This window comes from Mesocricetus auratus, unplaced genomic scaffold, assembly GCF_017639785.1.
Source record: "Mesocricetus auratus isolate SY011 unplaced genomic scaffold, BCM_Maur_2.0 Super-Scaffold_100015, whole genome shotgun sequence".
Classification (NCBI taxonomy): Eukaryota; Metazoa; Chordata; class Mammalia; order Rodentia; family Cricetidae; genus Mesocricetus; species Mesocricetus auratus.
In genome coordinates, this window is record NW_024429198.1 from 27044835 (window position 1) to 27062484 (window position 17650).

Sequence of the window (17650 nt, forward strand, 5' to 3'; positions counted from 1 at the left end):
AGGCATATCTGAGCCAAATTATAAAGATGAGACAAATTGACTTGGGCTGCCACATTCTGCTGTCTCTGCTGTGTGCACCATCTGATCAAGTTTATGGAAAGATTTTGCAAGGAAGTCTGCCACTTTGGTCCTCCAGGATCTACAGAGGTGTCCCCCCGCCCCACGCCTGGTTCTAACTCTTCCTGTTTTTCCATGTCCAACTTGGCTTCATTAGGAGGGAACCATTATCGACATTCCACCTTGGCTTCTAACTGCCAAGGCTGAGACAGAGCCATTGCAGGAATGTTGAGTCTTCTCATCAGTGTGTCCTCTCCTGCACTGCCCATTCTGCTGATAAAAGGCAAACTTGAACTCGGAGAGATGGGGCTAGCAAAGACTGTAACAACTTCCCAGCGAAAGTCCAAAGAGGGGAAGCAGAAGAATTGTTTCTTTCTTCATTTTATTTAATGGATATGGGTGCTTTGCTTGCATGTATACCTTTGTCCCATACTTGTGCTCTGCCATGGATGCCAGAAGAAGGTGTCATATATGGTTATGAGTTGCCATGAGGGTGTTGGAACTGGAGTTATATATGGTTGTGAGTTGCCATGAGGGTGGTGGGAATCAAACCCAGGTCCTCTGGAAGAGCAGCCACTGCTCTTAACCACTGAGCCATGTCACGAGATCCAGAAACGGAATTCTTAAAATCCTTTTGTCTTAACAAAACATGAAGCCTGTGCTGGGGAAACTTAACATAGAACATAAGGATGGCCGCCATCAAGCACCACCCTTCATCAGCAGTCACATAAACACAGACCACACGCTGATGCATGGAGTGCAAGGACAGTCAATTCTATGCTGCTCTATGGGTACTCTGGTCCCTGGAAGGGCAGTGGACAACTGAGTACTCCAGGAAACCCACACTGAGCCACCAGAGACAGAGCCACGGAAATCACACTTACAATTTGTGATTATATCAAATAACTTGGATGGCTTCCATGTTTGTGGGGAAAGGGTGTAAGTTGTGTATCAAATTGCTATAGGAGTAAACAGAAAAGTAGTCAGATTCCACAAAGACATCATCCTCCAATGCCATGTTATTTTACATATCAAATGAGGAGTTTTCTGTTTGCCTTTGAGGCGGGGTCTCATGCATGTCAGGCTGGCCTAGAACTAGCTGTGTAGCTGACTGTGGCGTTGAACACTGGAGTCCTCCCTGCTTCCACCTCCCAGGTTCTGGGATCACAAGTGTGTGCTGGTGCACTTGGTTTAGTGCAATGGTAGACACCAAAATGAAGGTTTCATATCAATGGAGTTACACGGTCAGCAACTGGGAGGGTTTTCTAGTATGGAAATCTAGGAGTGCTATGGGTTATCTAAGTGATCCCAATGTTGTCAGAGGGGTCGTCAGGAGGAACCAGCAGGGCCAGAGTCAGAACAGAAGGCAGGTGTCACAGGATACCAGAAGGTGGACAGAGGGAGACAGTCTGATTAGAAGAGTCGATCCTGCTGCCTTTGAGGAGGGAGGCAGGGCTAACAGCTAACGATGGTCAAAGCTTCTAGAAGGTTGAAGAGGTAAAGAAAAGTTTATCTTTGGTCTGAAGAAGGAGCCAGGCCTGTTGATGTGTTTGGATGTCTTATCTCTATACAACGAGATCATAAACCTACTTATATTCAGCTATCAAGTATGAGACTTTTTACACCAGCAGCAAGAATCAGACACAAAGGTGCATCTACAGCTAAGCATACCCACTATCACTTCACGAGAACTCAGTGAAATATTAGTTCGCTCTCCTTTCCCTTCTTGTAAAAGAACCAATTTTAGGATACACATCTAGAGCACTGTCAGAGTGGGCATTAACATCTCATATAATCCATTCTTAGTCTTTGTGCTGTCCGTTTACAAATGGTATACTTGCTATCTGCCAGTCAGGGCTGCATGCAAGCTCTTTGCTTATTCCTTTGAACTTTGCAAGGAGGGAAGCAAGTTAGAATACAAAAAAGAAAAGAAAGCCATTCCTCTGTCCTCCTAACAGGGCTCTGAAACCAGGTGTCTTGGCCTCACTCGGCTAGTGTTTCCTACTGAGTGTGTGTACTGTCTACAGAACACACACCAAAATAAACCATGTAAAAACACTCCTAATGTCTTTAAAGTGGTGACAACATATTACCTAATGAGGACTCATTTTCTCTCTCCTTTCTGTCTCTCCCCTTCTTCTTGCTCTTTCTCCTTGTCCCTGGTTTCATGAGACAGGCTCTTCTGGAACTCACAATGTAGCCCAAGCTGTCCTTGAACTTATGGCAATCCACTTGTTTCACCTTCAAGACTGCTTGTATTGCAGGTGTGAGTTCCTATGCCCAGGAGGCTTATTCTCTCTACACTGAAAAATCAGCTTTTACTCCCACGGAGGCAACATCAATCTCAATTGCTATAGCAGTTAGGAGAAAGGTCCTTGTTTTGCTCTGAATCCAGCTCTCCACAATTCCTGATAGTCTATTACACACTCCAGAGAGAAGCTGTTCCCAGGTCTGACAGAGAAGTAACTGTTATGCCATGTGATGCTCAAGTGTGACTGTGGCTCTTCCTGTAGAAGCCAAAGCAGCCAACAGCAGCCAAGACACAGAGGTGAACTTATCAGCCTCCAAAGGCAGCCTCAGCCTCAGTTCTAATGACTTGTATGTGTTCCTACCTAATAAAAAACAATGACTGCTGTTGCTCCTATGTGAGTACACTTTTAGGACAAAAATGCAACTCTGAGAATATGCGTGTCAAGAACTTTCATTTTCTTCTTCCTCAAAATTTTATAGTACAAATAGATGCTTTATTCAAGTACTAGTAGTAGTACCTAGAAAGCCTTCTCATCTGTGTCTAGGGATGGCATCACAGATCTTTGAACCAAATGCTTCCAGAACTGGGCAGTTCTTTACACATGTCCCAGAAGCAACAGCTGCTTGTTTATAGCTCTCTTCTGGGTTGAAGAGGGTTGTCTTATGGGGACCCACCCTCTGCTTTTCTCTCATAGGTATGAGAAGCTGAATCCATGAAGGTGACATTATGGTCTCTCAAACTTGTGGGATATCAGCTCATTTGGGGCATCTGTCATGAGACATTAGGTTGCAGTATTTATTATCTAGGCAATGACTGCAAAAAGGATTTCCTAGCTATACAGCATGCATCTTCCTGGACAATGGGGTTATGAAGATACTACTATTTACTACAGTGACTGTAAAAATCAATAGAAGCTGGTGGCACTGGGTGACTGCAAGTGATCTGGACCCAAGGAAGGAAACATGGTACCAGAGACCTCAGTTTGGTTTGTGGCACCATGTGGGCCTCATGGTTTCTGGGACTAACCCATTCTACTAATGCCACATAGATTGTCATTTTTTTCTACTCTTATTTATTCCCTTAGATGTATCAGATCAACATCTTAACATCTTGGGGTGTGTGTGTGTGTGTGTGTGTGTGTGTGTGTGTGTATGGATTTTTGTATGTGAACATGGGCATGTACATGTGAACCACAGCAAAGTATTGAGGGAAGAGGGTAATCCATGTGTCAGAACCCTTCTACCTTATCTGAGAGATGATTTTAAGATGTTTGAACCAGGCAGGCTGCCCATGAGCTTTTAGGGTATCTCCTGTCTCTACTTTCCACCTTCCCAGAGGAGCACCGAGATTAAAGATTCTTTCTCCATGTGTCTGTATTGTACACAGGTTGCAGGAATTCAAACTGAGGTCCTCATGGCTGAAGAGCAGGTGCTTTTACCCCCCTCACCGAGGTATCTGCATGGCACTGAGTTCTATTTTCAGCAAGATGGTTTCTTTGTTTTATTTAATAAACAGCTCTGAAAACAACAACAACAACCCACCACACATTCTCATTCTACAAACACACTTTGCGAATCCCCAACAGGAAAAGTATATTCTGGGAATCAGTCTCTGGAGATGAATTCCAAGCTTTTGAGATCATTAACAATTGATGGACCAAACTCTATTTTATTACACATGAACAGAAATTCTTGTTCCTCTTCATTTTAGGAAGGGTCTCTGACTTCTCTTATAACTAGTGAGTTCATCCCCTTCTGCTACCTCCCAAGAGGGTCCCAAAGTCTGTCACTAAGAGTGCCAGAGCACTTAGGCTTCTTGGCTCAGACAGACAAGAATGCTATGTTCTTCCAAAGCCCGGGGCCATGCCAAGGAAATATGATGTGTTGATGATGTCAGTAGCCTGAATCACTGCTTTTGTCAAAGCTGTGACTATAAACATTAGACTCTGTAATCTCTCTACTTGGAATTTCAGTTCCCTGTAGCCTTAGTGTTATTTTGAAATAGATCCTGGAGGTGATGAAAAATAAGTTAGCTGTATTCATCAAAACCAATTGATGCATCTCTATCCTTTTGGGTTTTTAAAATTATGTGTTTATGTATATGTGTGAGGTATGTGAACATGGCATGGTTACCCACAGAGGCCTGAAGGGGAGTCAGAGCTGGAGTTATAGGCAGTTGTGAGCTGTTCTATGTAGGTACTGGGCTGGAGTTTCAGGCAGTTGTGATCCATTCTACACAGGTGCTGGGACAGAACTCAGGTCCTTGAGAGCAGTAAGTGCTCTTAACAGCTGAGCCATCTTGCTGACTTGCTTTTCTTGGAGAAACTTTCAATTCTAAAGCATTTGAATTCTGGACTATGCAGTTGTAGACATGACCATTGGACATCCGGGGAGTCCTGTGATGACCTCTGAGATATGCTGACCCTCTAGTCATTGCAATGAAATAGGCATTCCTGTACAGTGACTCCCAGGTGCACAGTGATGGACCTGTTAAGTCCCCTAGAATGGTGTGGGGTGATTAGACACTTATGGCTCCATCCTCACCTCCTGACTGCTTGGATGATGCTAGAACATATAAGAGCTATAGGTGGAGTTTCCTTCCTGCATTTTAGCCCCAAATAAACACACAGAGACTTCTATTATAAACTGTTTGGCCAATGGCTCAGGCTTCTTACTGGATAGTTTTCTTTTAATTATTAACTCATAACTATTAATCTATGTACTTCTACATGGCCTTACCAGAGAATGTCCAGATCTGTTCTTCTTCAGTAGATACATAGAGTCTCCCTCGTAGCTCATTGGCCAAGTCCTCTCCCTAGAATTTTCCTCATCTGGTAGCCCCACCTATACTTCCTGTCTGATTACTGGCCAATCAGTGTTTTATTCATCAACCATTAACAGAAACATAGATACAGAAGAACATCCCCCATCAAGGAGGTATAAAATAGAACAGGGCTAGGACTTCAGTGAGGTGGCTTTCCCGTCCTGAGAGTCATGCTGGATGAGCTTCTCAGTAATGAGGGTGTTTTTGAGTCATCCACTTTCCTCAGAACAAATCAATAAATTCACCCACCCATGCATCTGAAATTGGATGGAATAATTTCCTTGGTCTGTTGGCGATCTCTCTGGGTAAACATATGTTCTTTAAGTATCCCCAGGACAACTCAACACAGTATGTTATAGTGGAACCACCTGTAACTGAGCAGGGAAGCTTACTGACACTGTGGAAACTTCCAGAACCCAGAAATTAAACATAACTATGGACAGGTGCGTCGAGAAAACTGAACAGCTGTTTAAGTCAACAATTGTCTATGGTTTTGATATATCTAGTAGATGTTAAGTAAATTATTAGCAGACTTCAAGGTTGTTGGGAATGGACCCTCTCCTTCATAGTCAGCAGCGTGTAGAACTGAGTATGGAGACAGCAGAACTCTAGAAAGAAGAGAGGGACCTGAATCCTTTTCTAGCCCTGGTGGAAACATGACTGTCTGGAATTCCCAGAAGATTGCAATATTTACTTGCTAGGTGGATGCTTGCCGGTAAAGGAAAAGAGCATTTCATTGTCCTCTCTTAAGAATCAATCCAAATGGCCTGTGGCTCACAAACAAATTTAACGGTAGTTGTGCAGGAGGTAAAAAATCCACAAGATTTGATGTTCTCACTTAGACACCCAGATGCCTAGAACCACGCTCAACACAAATGCTGTTCACTAAATATTTGCTCAACAAATGAGTTGATGGTCCCATTTTGGAAAAAAACCAATTATTCTCAAATCTATACACAAACAATAATCCAATGCCAACACTTAATCATGTACCCTCCCACCACCAAATTACATTTTGATAAAATTTACAGAACAGACTAATTTACGATTGTCACCCCCACTGTCACATGGCCCTTGCAATGGTGAAACTTCACTGTCCGCTTGACTGGACATAGAATTAACATGGAAACACACATCTGGGTGTGTCTGTGCACGGTTTTCCAATGAGGTTTAGCTGATGAGGGAAGACCTAGTCTGAATATTGGTGGCACCGCCTTTTGGACTTTGTCCCCAGAAAGAATAATTACAAACAAGCAAGCTAAGTGCCAGTATTTGTCTCTCTTTGCTTCCTGTCTGTGTACACAACCAAAGCATGGCTTACACTCTCTCCCTTACAAGACTTCAAACTTTGAGTGTTAAATAAACCCATCCTTCCTTATGTTGCCTATCTCAAAAATTTTCTCACAGCAATGAGAAAAGTCATGAACATAGTATCATGCCACCACCTAAAACAAAGGGTGACCACCACAAGACCTTCTTCCTCTGGCATATCTGTTTTATGTGTTTTTACCACTCTGGAGGACACTGGCCTGCTTTGCCTCCCAATGCCTCCCAATGTTTTATACTGTTTCAATACAATCAATGTAATTTCCTATGTACATGTCTATACATTACTCTAACAATTGTCACAGGACATCTGCAGGCAATGGCAGCCACCAACTCCTAATTAAACTGCTTCCTGATGTTAAAACAATTCTAGATGATGCCCATGATCAAGTGGGTGGAAAACAGCTGCCGCACACTGCTGTGATGTCTCAGCCCTGTTTATTCCAAGAAGGATGCTTGCCACTAATGTTAACTAATAGCTGGTATCCTAGAAATGCCCAATTTGGTACATATACAGGATTAAAAACACATTTTACCTGCTGCCGTTTTTCAAATTCCAGCTTAATCCGGGACTTGATGCAATTACACGTGTCCCGGTAGGTTTGCTGCAGGGCAAGTTCCATGAGGTGCTTATGGTAGGCTCCTGCCAAGTTCCCACAAATGAAAATGATCACGTTGGCCAGGATCTAAGGAGACAAAAGAGGACATTCAATATGGTGAGGGTCTTTTCCTTGTGGACCTAATAGAAATAGATTGCATGTCAGGAATAATAAAAATGCATCAGGAAATAGTTTCTACTGCTGTTTTTCAACTGACAATTTTATTATGGTTTGCCTAAAAAATCTCTACTTGAGATTCTATCCCTACTGGCATACCATCCTTTAAGAGTCTCTCTCTTGACTTTGGACTTGACCCTTTTTTTTTCTGATGCAATGTGAACAGAATTGCACATAGTCCAGGGCTTGCATATGTGTTTAACCCCACTCTCCTGTCTGCTATCCGGAGAAGCTTACATGTTTCATATCTATCACATTTGTTTCAAGATGAGGGATGTGTGAAGAAGAGCTTCCCCAGCCACCTGCAATCTACTGTCCTATGACACAGAGAGTTCAAGTTTGCTACATGGTTCCCCTGTGATATGCAGACTGATACATGCTATATACACATAACATCCACTAAACCTTGATTAGTGGTTTTCTGTTTACTGATGAAATGACCCTTTAAACAAAAAACTGTGGTTCTTTTGATGAATAAAAGTGTGTTCATAACTTAAATGGAAAACACAAAAATATAAAAGCCATCTGAAAACAACTCTGACTTCCCTGCCCAGGAAAAAGCCTGCTGACCATAGGGCCATGTTCATCTACTTCACATTCCTGTTTTAAAATTTTGTCCTAAATTTATTTTGTTAGGATATCTGTCTTGTTCATAAAGGCTGGATTTCATGTTTATTGCAGTTGCATGCTCTGTTTATGTAACAAAAAAGGTATCTGAGATCACAGGAATTGTGTGGGCAGGTTTCCAAATTCTTAGCTGGTATTCAGTTCTATGACTCATTTAGTTATGCCTATATATGTCTATATTGTTTGATACTACTGTGTTAACATTCTGTGTGCTTGCATTATGTGACAAATATCGACCTCATATACAAAACTGTGACTTCCTCTCTGATCACAGCTTTAGGAACAGTTACTAATTATACAAGAAGTCAAAAGTCATGCATATTTTAAGTGCTTGATTTATGTTACAAATTTGCTCTCAAGACACATTCCCTTTATATTCCCATCAGCAGGGGTGACAATGGTCTTTACAATGTGCTCTTGTCATCTGACACATACCACACATACATACATACATACGCGTGCGCGCGTGCACACACACACACACACACACACACACACACACACACACACACACAGAGCCTTGAGCAACCTTAGTGCTTAGGGTTGAATTTGAAGGTCTACCCAGGATATAGACAGACACACCACATGACTTTTTAACTCTAACATGACATGTCTCTTATGGCTTCAGTGACATCCAAAAGCCTTGTGTTCCTCAGAAAAGTTAACATCATGCCACTTGACAAAGTAGGTGGGATCTCTTTTCCCACATCTTCAGAGTTCTCTCGGGTTCAAGCTCCACAGAACAATGGAGGTTGTCACTTCATGTTCTCTGACCAACGGGTTTTCAGATGACTGTCTCACTGCAGTTGTCAGAAGTAAAACAGACGCATGCGCCATGCAGCTTGCCCTCCCCTCCCTGCAACTCTAAAGACAGTGGCTATAAGTATGTTCTATGTTTCCAGCCACGGCATATCCCTCTCAACAAAGCTGTGGAAAACCTTCATCCAGGGATAGGCAGGGGGGACATACTTAACTGTGTTTCTAAAGTTAAAATGACAATAAAGGTGGCCATGTTTCTTTTCTTTTTCAGACCCCTAATGCCTTATCTCTTGATAGGCTGTAGGGACAGAAGGAAAACATATTGATTCTAAGCACCCTAAAGTCCTGGGGCACTCAGGAGAATTGAGGGGCCAAGCAGGGTAGAGTTACGATGAGAAGAATTGGGTGATAAACTTGTTTTTGAGTTGCTGTTGCTACTTCATAGAATCCACAGAGAGCCCTATAGACTGGCGGGGGGGGGCGCTTTGCTGCTGCCCTGAACTCATGCAACCACAGTTATTGGACTGGGTAGCTTGTCAACCTTGGTTTCACAGCTCACTTCTGAGACATTCCTTCAAGCACCCGTGTTTTATCTCTACTCCATTAGCCCAGATAGTTAAACTATTAACTTTAGGTGGGCCTCTATGCGCTTTTCTTGTGTGCTGTATGCATGGTGAATGCATGTGATTAATGTGACATACATGTGCCAGTGTCGCCATATGATCCATACATGTGATCTATACACACAAGCGTTTCAGATGATTTTCCCATGTAAAATGCAGATGCTGTGTGGATGGCATGTGTATTCATAATCCATGAGCATGTATACCAGGTCAGAGGCCACTCACTGAGAGCAATGAGACAGATTTCTATGTTACTTCCACACATTTTTCTGGCCTGGAGGACTCTCATTCTTGCCATTGTTGTACAGTAACACACAGCCTTCAAGAGTGCCCAATCTTAGAGCAGGCAGGCAGTCTTGAGGACATTCTTTTGTAGTTGCTGTTGTTTGTTTCTTAAAGACAGGGTCTCATTATGAAGTAGGGCTGTCCTGGAACTCACTTTGTAGAGATCAGGCTGGTCTCAAACTCACAAAGATGTGCCTGCCTCTGCCCTCCATGTGCTGAGAATAAAGGTGTGGTCCTCTATGCCTCTGTGCCCCCCGTGTGATTTATTATGCCCAGTTAGAAGACACTTAATGTTCTACTTGAGAGGTCCACTTGCAGCTGAACAGGACTAGTTTGGGATTCATGTACAGTTGCACACCGTTCATAAACCCCATTATATTTAGCCTCTGTGAAATGACTGTCTGGTTTCTGAATATACTCAGACCTCATCATCTCTGGAACATCTTTGAAGAGTGGAGCTCCAAGAAACTCAGGAAACAAGAAGAGCCACAGCAAGCCCTGCTGCTCACTTAGAACATCCAACTCTGTCTTTACTAAGCACAGCTGAAACAATAACAAAGCAACTTAGTTATTATCTGTGAGAGCCGACTCCCTTCTTCACTAGAAAGTGCCTTCAAAACAAACGGCGAGATCTGGGGAGTTGAACCCCTCCAGAATATGAACCCAAGCAAGCAACAGAACTGAACAAAGCTCTGGCCTGAGCCCCAGTCTTCCCTGCAGGAGGCGTGAATGGAGTCCTTCAGCTCCGCTCCGCATCCCAGGGCAGAGCCTCACCCACCGCCATGGCAAAGGCTCCTTCCTGTTTTCTCCTCAGGATACACTGTCCATTTGCTTCCTCTGTGTCAGAAGCAGGATTGTCCTTTCCTCCTGTGGGTGGTCCCCAGGACAATGGCTGACAAGCGGCATTGCTGTCAGGCTTCACTCTGGGCTCAAACCCAAGGTTTCAAGAGAGTGCCTCTCCTCTGCAGAACCAGGTCTGCTGGGGGACCCAGTCACCACAGAACTGTGTGTCAGAGGCCTGTTCTTTTCTTCATCACCCTTAGCCATCTTCTACCCTGTGTCTGGGGGCAGACTGATTTGGGAATGCTCACTCCATATCAGACCCCTAACTGCAGACTGATGTTGGGGTGTGCCCTGGGAACTTCTGGGCCCATTCACATTGCTTGTGTGACTGACCAGCCAAGTGATTCTTGTGGAAGCAAGAAGACCTGAGTTTGACCCCCAGGACCCAGTGAAAACTGGGTACAGTGGCATGCTTCTGTAATGACAGCAATGGGCAGAGGAGACAAGAGAGTACCCAGAGTTCACCTGCCAGCCAGTTCACACATGCATTTATACACACACATAAACTCACATACACAGGTGCACACATATGCATACACACACATGCATGTACACAAACATAAACACATTCACACACAAAGTTAGGACTTTCCCTAGTGTTCACTGATGGAAGCCTGTCTGTCCATGGTAAGTAGGGCCTGTGAGGCTACATTGAGTGTGTCTGTCCAGCCATAGGTTTGAAGCACTTCCTTTAAGGCATTAATTCTTTTTTTTTCCTTAAAGATTGTGTGTGTGTGTGTGTGTGTGTGTGTGTGTGTGTGTGTGTGTTTAGCAGTGTCCCAAGGAGGTCACAGGTGCTGGATCCCCTAAACAACCTGCTGTAAGTTGTTCAATGTGGGCTCTGCTATCGGAACTTGGGTCCTCTGCTACAGCTCTTAACGTCTGATCCCTCTCTCTGGGCCCCACCATTCATTCTCAATGCCCCTCAACACTTCCTGAGTACCAATAATTAGAAGGATTGCATCTACTGAGTTTAATGTGCATACACAAAGAAAAATGTTCAAGAAGTAAATGACTAAGAGTTAATGCCAAATAAAATACCACAGGAGAATTTTTTTCTGATGGAAAACTTATGAAATGTCTGTTCTGATGCCTGGTTTCATCTTGGTAGACTTCATTCTATGCTTAATGGAACTGGCTGTGGAATTTCAATAACAACATGTATTTACAAATCTGACTAACAATCCTGAGACATTTTTTTCTTTCAAATTGATGCAGTCACATGACTTCATATCAAACCCAAGGTGTGGAAAAAATGATTAGGTTAAGATTTTGCTTTTCAAAAATAACATCAAAGCCTTTTATTTTCTAGAAGGCTGTCAAACAGAACATATAACAAAAGTCTTATTTTCACAATGTTTGGGGTTCTTTTGATAGCATCATGCTGTTTCTTTCATCTTGTTTTACTCAGCTACCATCACCTCCGTCAGAAAAGAGGACAGGGACTCAGCCTCCTCTGAAATGGTTTGGGAGAGAGAAAACATATAATAACACCAGGCTAGGTTTGCCCTGTAGATTAAAAAAAGTCTTCAAATCGTGTAAGGTTTGGCTCTTGAATCTGTGCAAATTGCACGGTGCCAGCAGGGCCCCATAGAAGTCCGCTGTGTCCACAGATCATTCAATCCCTGTGATTTGTTAAACCTTCTCACTGATTCTTAAAGATGCACAAAAATATGCCGTGGGCTTGTAGAAGACCAAAATTACCAGTATTTACCAGGAAGCAATGATTTTTGCTTCTTTCCAGGTGGCCACCACCTTCATTCCAAACACTCTCTAGTCTACTCTACAAGCCTTCAAGACTCTAGAAGGAAACCCATGCTCTATTGCTCCTCTACAGTCAAGGAAATAAAATTAAGTGATATGTGAATGTAGTTCTGAGGCCCTAGTAGCTCCCCAAGATTGGTACTGCCAGGCCAACTCATGTCCCACTCTTCACCTTCAGGAGGAATACCTCTGCCATGGCATGGAGAACTTCTGGGGAATTCAGAGGAGGTGCACATCTCTGGATAAGAAGTCAACACTTTCTTTCCTTTACAAGGCATTCGTGTCCTGTGCTATAAAAAGTTTCCATCCTTTAAAGTTGTTTTAAGTGGGTACATTTTGGAGATCACATGTCCTTAGAGCTACATGCCTGTGCATGCTCAGAGAGGAACATAAGGAGAAAGTCAAGCTGCTCTCAGTTAGGCCATTGGCCCAAAGAGGGGACCCATCTGAGAAAATGCCACCTGACAAGAAACATGTGAGGGTACTGGTTAGTTAGTTTACTGACTTCAAATACCACAGAAATTTACTAAATGGTTTAGGTGACAGCTCAGATACCTCTTACTCCGGGATGCTATGCATTGAAAGGAGGCTAATATTTCATTTCTTTACCATGTATTTGTGGTGTGAAATTAAAGGGGACACAGTAGATAGACAGAGGAACTCATACATGCTGAGGGTAAGGCAGTGCCTGCCATGGCAAGAGACCATCACAAAATGATATTTTTTCATCACCGGGTAAACAACACAGTGCAAGAAAGGAGAGGATATTATATTTGAAATAAGGTCATCAATGTGCAAAAATGCTGAGCATCAGTCCCAGAAAAACAAAGGGGAGACGATGAATTAAGAGCTACCGGCAACACCCAGCCGGCTCTGTGCATCTCCAAAGCGTGGTATTTGGCTTATGACAACGTCCTTGGGCCAGACAATGAGCAGCCGGAATCCTCCTTCACAAAGATCTCAGTCATGGCTATGGATGATCTCAAGCCCACCTCCTCAGCATTTCTACGAATTTAATTAGCTGCATTGTGGGGGGGCTCAGTTCTCTGTTCCACCTGTCCTTTAGGCAAGGTGAGAAGCACTGTGCTTTGGTTAACATTGTCCATAGGTGCTTAGCTGGGTGATGGAATCTTATTCTAATTTAAAATCCTTCCAAATGAAGGAAGAAGAAAACAGAAACATCAACAGCCTCTACTGTGACTGCGGTCAGGACCTTGGGTTAAAAGATTGAACCTGATCATGAGGAGTCAAACACAATCTGATTTCCTAAGGAAATTACCACTGCACAGTAGACAGTACTATGATGATTATTTCCATTCCACTCTTTTATACTTTCTGTTATGCCTTCTGAGTCCATTTGGGTATTTTCTAGCTATACTTAGGGTATGGAATGGTACCGCAGGGCTAGTGTTCAATTGCAGTGCAGTGAGTAGGAGGCAGGAGAGGGGTGGCCGTCAGAGTCACCTGCTCCTCTCTGAAGTGACCTGATCTTGATACTCAGTTCTTCTACAGAAAATGTCATTGAGAACACAGCTTCTCTCCAAAATGGGAACAGACTTAACCACACAGAAAACCCAATACACTTCACAGCTCAGCGGCTGCAGACCTGAACCAGCTGACAGACAGGAAGCCACTGTGACTGCCAGATAAAAATATGCAAAAAGATATAAAATCAGTGTTCCCAGTATGCGGAGCGCCATGAAGGAAAAGTATAGAAATCTCCTTTATGCCTTCTAGCTCAGAGGAGGGATTACTTCTCTGGTGATTTCCAGTGCATTCTAGATCTGACTTCAAACTGGACAAGACCATCTTAGCAACAGGCTGAACTATGGGGGGGGGGGTAACAAATGGACAGCATCATCTTAGCAAGAGGCCGGACTATGGGTTGGGGAAGAGGTAACAGGTGAACATTACAAAAGAATGAAAGAAAACTACAGAAACAATGCTTTAAATATGTGTTAATTTTTGTTGTGTCTATTCTTTGACAATTTCACACATGTATAGTGTGCATTCTGTTCAATTCTGTGTGAGAATGCCTTTTCAAAGCCATATCACACTTTATGGGCATTTTTGCAGGAATTTGTGGTAAACTAAAAGAGAAGGAACAGCCCATATTTTCCACAACTTGTATCCAAAAATGGAGTTAGCTGTTTTCTTTTAACAGATTACCTATTTTGCAAAGCAGCACTATCAGACATCTTCCTCCTCATTCCCCTACTCTCCAGGTCCCAGTCTCAGAGTACCTGGGAACACAGCAACTCTGTGAGAGTTGAGTCTTTGTTGAGGTGGGATCTGTTTCCTCACAATGCCTCTGGCACACACACACACACATTCACAATATGTGGATGATCACAGCAATGGTTGCCTGAACTTTGCATCCCTACTGACTGTCAATAGAGGTCACCATGCCCTTAGACTTTGAAAGTCTAGTGTACCCAATGATGTTCCATCTCCTGTTTGAGAGACCCAAGGGGCCAGTTGGTCTTCAGAATACAAATAAGCCTTTTGATGCTGGTTTCTACATCTTTCTAAATTTTCTCTCCTATGGGATAGGCATATTGATGCCTGATACATCTCAATGGTTTTCAAACACATGTGAGGATACAAGTATCTTGTTCTTACCATCCATTAAGACTTTAAGAAGCTTTAGTCTTTAAGAAGCTTTCCTAAGGAACAATATACAATTTGTTTTGTTATGATAAGTTTAGTGGAATTAATTTTTTTCAGAAAAAATCTAAACACATTTTCCCCATGAATTTAGACTCTAATTAATCAGAATCAACAAAGGTTAGTTTCATTTAAATATCACCCACTTTATTCGTTACCACTTAACAGATAATGCAGTGTGTCCCACTGGGACTAAGGAAATCCTTAAGGCTTTACCTTTTACACTTAGTAGATGGACGGAACCATATGGGTACTGAAGGCCACAGAACAATGGAGGGCTGTGCCTACGCACAAGCACATGAACAACAATGACTGTAGCATGGTCAGTCTTCAAGGTGAAAACTATGGTATTTGCAAGCACACTCCATGAAAGTGATATGATTATGCTACTGCAAAGCTGTCACTGACTCCCAAGAATGGGGAAAGACGAGGGGTACTCAGGTTCCTTGGGTTGACTTTGAACTGGAACACCCTTTTCACTTTGATCAGAACAGGCAGCACATAGCCACACAGCAACTAAGAGCAAGCAAGCAAGCAGCAGATGTTTTGATCCGTAACTGAAGCCATCTGTGGGTACTTTTGAAAGGGGGTGCCTTAGGAGTGGTTCCCTCCATAGGATGAGAGGCTGTAGTGTCCTAAAGTATTCTGTCTCCCCAGAGGGCTCTTTCTGAGTCAACGCAAGCACCTGCCATCCCCCTCGGTCTACCCATTCCTATGAGTGTGTGCAGGCAAAGTCTAAAACCCACTGATGCCTCCCTCTGCCCTCTGGGTAATTTCTATCAGAGAATATGCATCTGTTTTACCTAGAGTACCATTCAACTTCTCCTGTGCTACTACTAAGGTGTGGCTGCAGCTGTACCCTCATGTAAACAGTGACCACAACCCAAAGCAGGGTGAGTCCCTAAACACACCTTTCAACACAGTATCTATCTATGTATCTGTGTATCTATCTATGTATCTATCTATGTATCTGTGTATCTATCTATGTATCTATGTATCTATGTATCTATGTATCTATGTATCTATCTATCTATCTATCTATCTATCTATCAAGACTCTAAGGCCAACATCATGGCATGAGCATGCTGAGCTGAGGCTTCTCTCTAGCCTGCAAGTAGCTGTCTTCTTTTTGCACTGCTGTGTGTGTTTTATTACCTATCTACACTGATAATGACAGAATACATGACTTGGCATAATTTATAGTTCAAACGCTGCTACCAGATCCCAGAAATGCAAACTGGAAAGTCCAAGTCAAGGTGCCAAGGAGTCTGGTGATTTTGCAATCCAGTGTGGAACCCTGACAGCCATATCCTCCCTAGGGTCATGCCGTGCCTGCACAAGGTGGAAGATAGGCGGCAAAGGAGCAAAAGGAGGATGGATTTGCTGTTTTAAAATGACACAGAGGTGCCCACTAAGATGGATCCACCATGGCCTCATTACTTCATAGACATCCCACTGACCACTATTTAAAAGGTAATTAAATTCCACTCTATTTTTTGAAGGGGACATTCATACAGTGACACCTTGCATGGCCTTGCATCCACAAGTTCCCTGCAAGTATCAGTGTTCTTACCTCCTCCTTATCAAACATCCAGCATTAGAGCTAACTCTAACATCTCATTTCACCCTAAATATCAGTCAAAGACCTTGTGGCCAAAAGGAGTCACATTCAGAGTGACTACTTCAATACATGAAGTCTGGGTTGACATGATCAGTTCATATCAACATGATAACGTATTTTATTTTTCTTTACTTTTCTTTCTCCCCCCCCTCTTTCTTTCTTCCTTCCTTCCTTCCTTTCTTTCTTTCTTTCTTTCTTTCTTTCTTTCTTTCTTTCTTTCTTTCTTTCTTTCTTTCTTTCTGTCCTCCCTCCCTCCCTCCCTTCCTTCCTTTCTTTCTGTTGTGTATAGACACACATGTGCATGTAGAGATTACAGAACAACCTTTGGGATTTGGTTCTCTTTTTCTGCCTGAAGATCTGAGAATTAATCTCAGAGCTTCAGGCTTGCAGAACAAGCATATTTGTTCCCTGAGCTATCTCACTGGGCCATAAAATAAGTTTAAGAAGAAAACAAGCAATCATACTCAAAGAATAAAACTTGGATGTTTTAGAATGTGGGACTGGCACAGCTGTCTGAGAAATGTCACTGACTGATGAAGATTATTTAATATGGCCCGAGATGAGACATTCACTAAACCCCCCCTGGATCCACAATGGAATATTTTGCTTGGCTTGATCTTGCACAGATCCTATGCATGCATCCCAGTCACTGTGAATTCCGGTATGCCAGGGCCCTGAAGTACTCAGCCCTAAATGGAATATCCACATCACACCTCCCCACAAGGCTCCCAGATCAATGCAGAAGAGGAAGCAGAAAGCTTGTAAGATCCTGAGGTGGTGGAAGACTGCCACAGAGCAGTATTTTCATGACAGACAAGATTCTAATCTTAGTCACTGTGTCTCCCAGATGATTATCTCACAATCTGCCGCTGGAGAGTCTCATCAAAGATCTGTCTTTGTGAGTATGTGTAGGATGAGTGTAGCTGAAGGAAGGTTCATGACAAGTAGAGCATACTTCCTCAAACACTACAAAGTTAAAAGCACTAATACAGATTGTCTTGATCCATGATGCCGGCAGTGAGCCATTAATTTATTATAGTGCTCCAAGGCCCAAAGAACCTTCTAGTGGTTTTTATTATGTTACCAGGAAGGTCAAAACAACTTACACATATGTTCTAAAAACTTAGTAGCTGAAACTATCACTCACTATGATATCTTGAAATCAAATACAATATTTTATGTCATCCTTAGGTAACCACAGTGACTTACTACTGGATGTCAGGAGGCA

At 42.9% G+C, this 17650-nt stretch overlaps 1 protein-coding gene across 4 annotated transcripts in view; it reads right to left on the reverse strand.

Moving 5' to 3' along the window:
• Positions 1-17650, reverse strand: part of Adcy2 (adenylate cyclase 2) — a 361240-nt gene that overhangs the window by 158595 nt on the left and 184995 nt on the right. For all 4 annotated transcript variants that reach the window (XM_021235581.2, XM_040757723.1, XM_040757724.1 and 1 more), the window contains one exon: positions 6994-7143. In XM_021235581.2, the coding sequence (XP_021091240.2) occupies positions 6994-7143 (150 nt within the window). The remainder of the gene's footprint in view (positions 1-6993; positions 7144-17650) is intronic.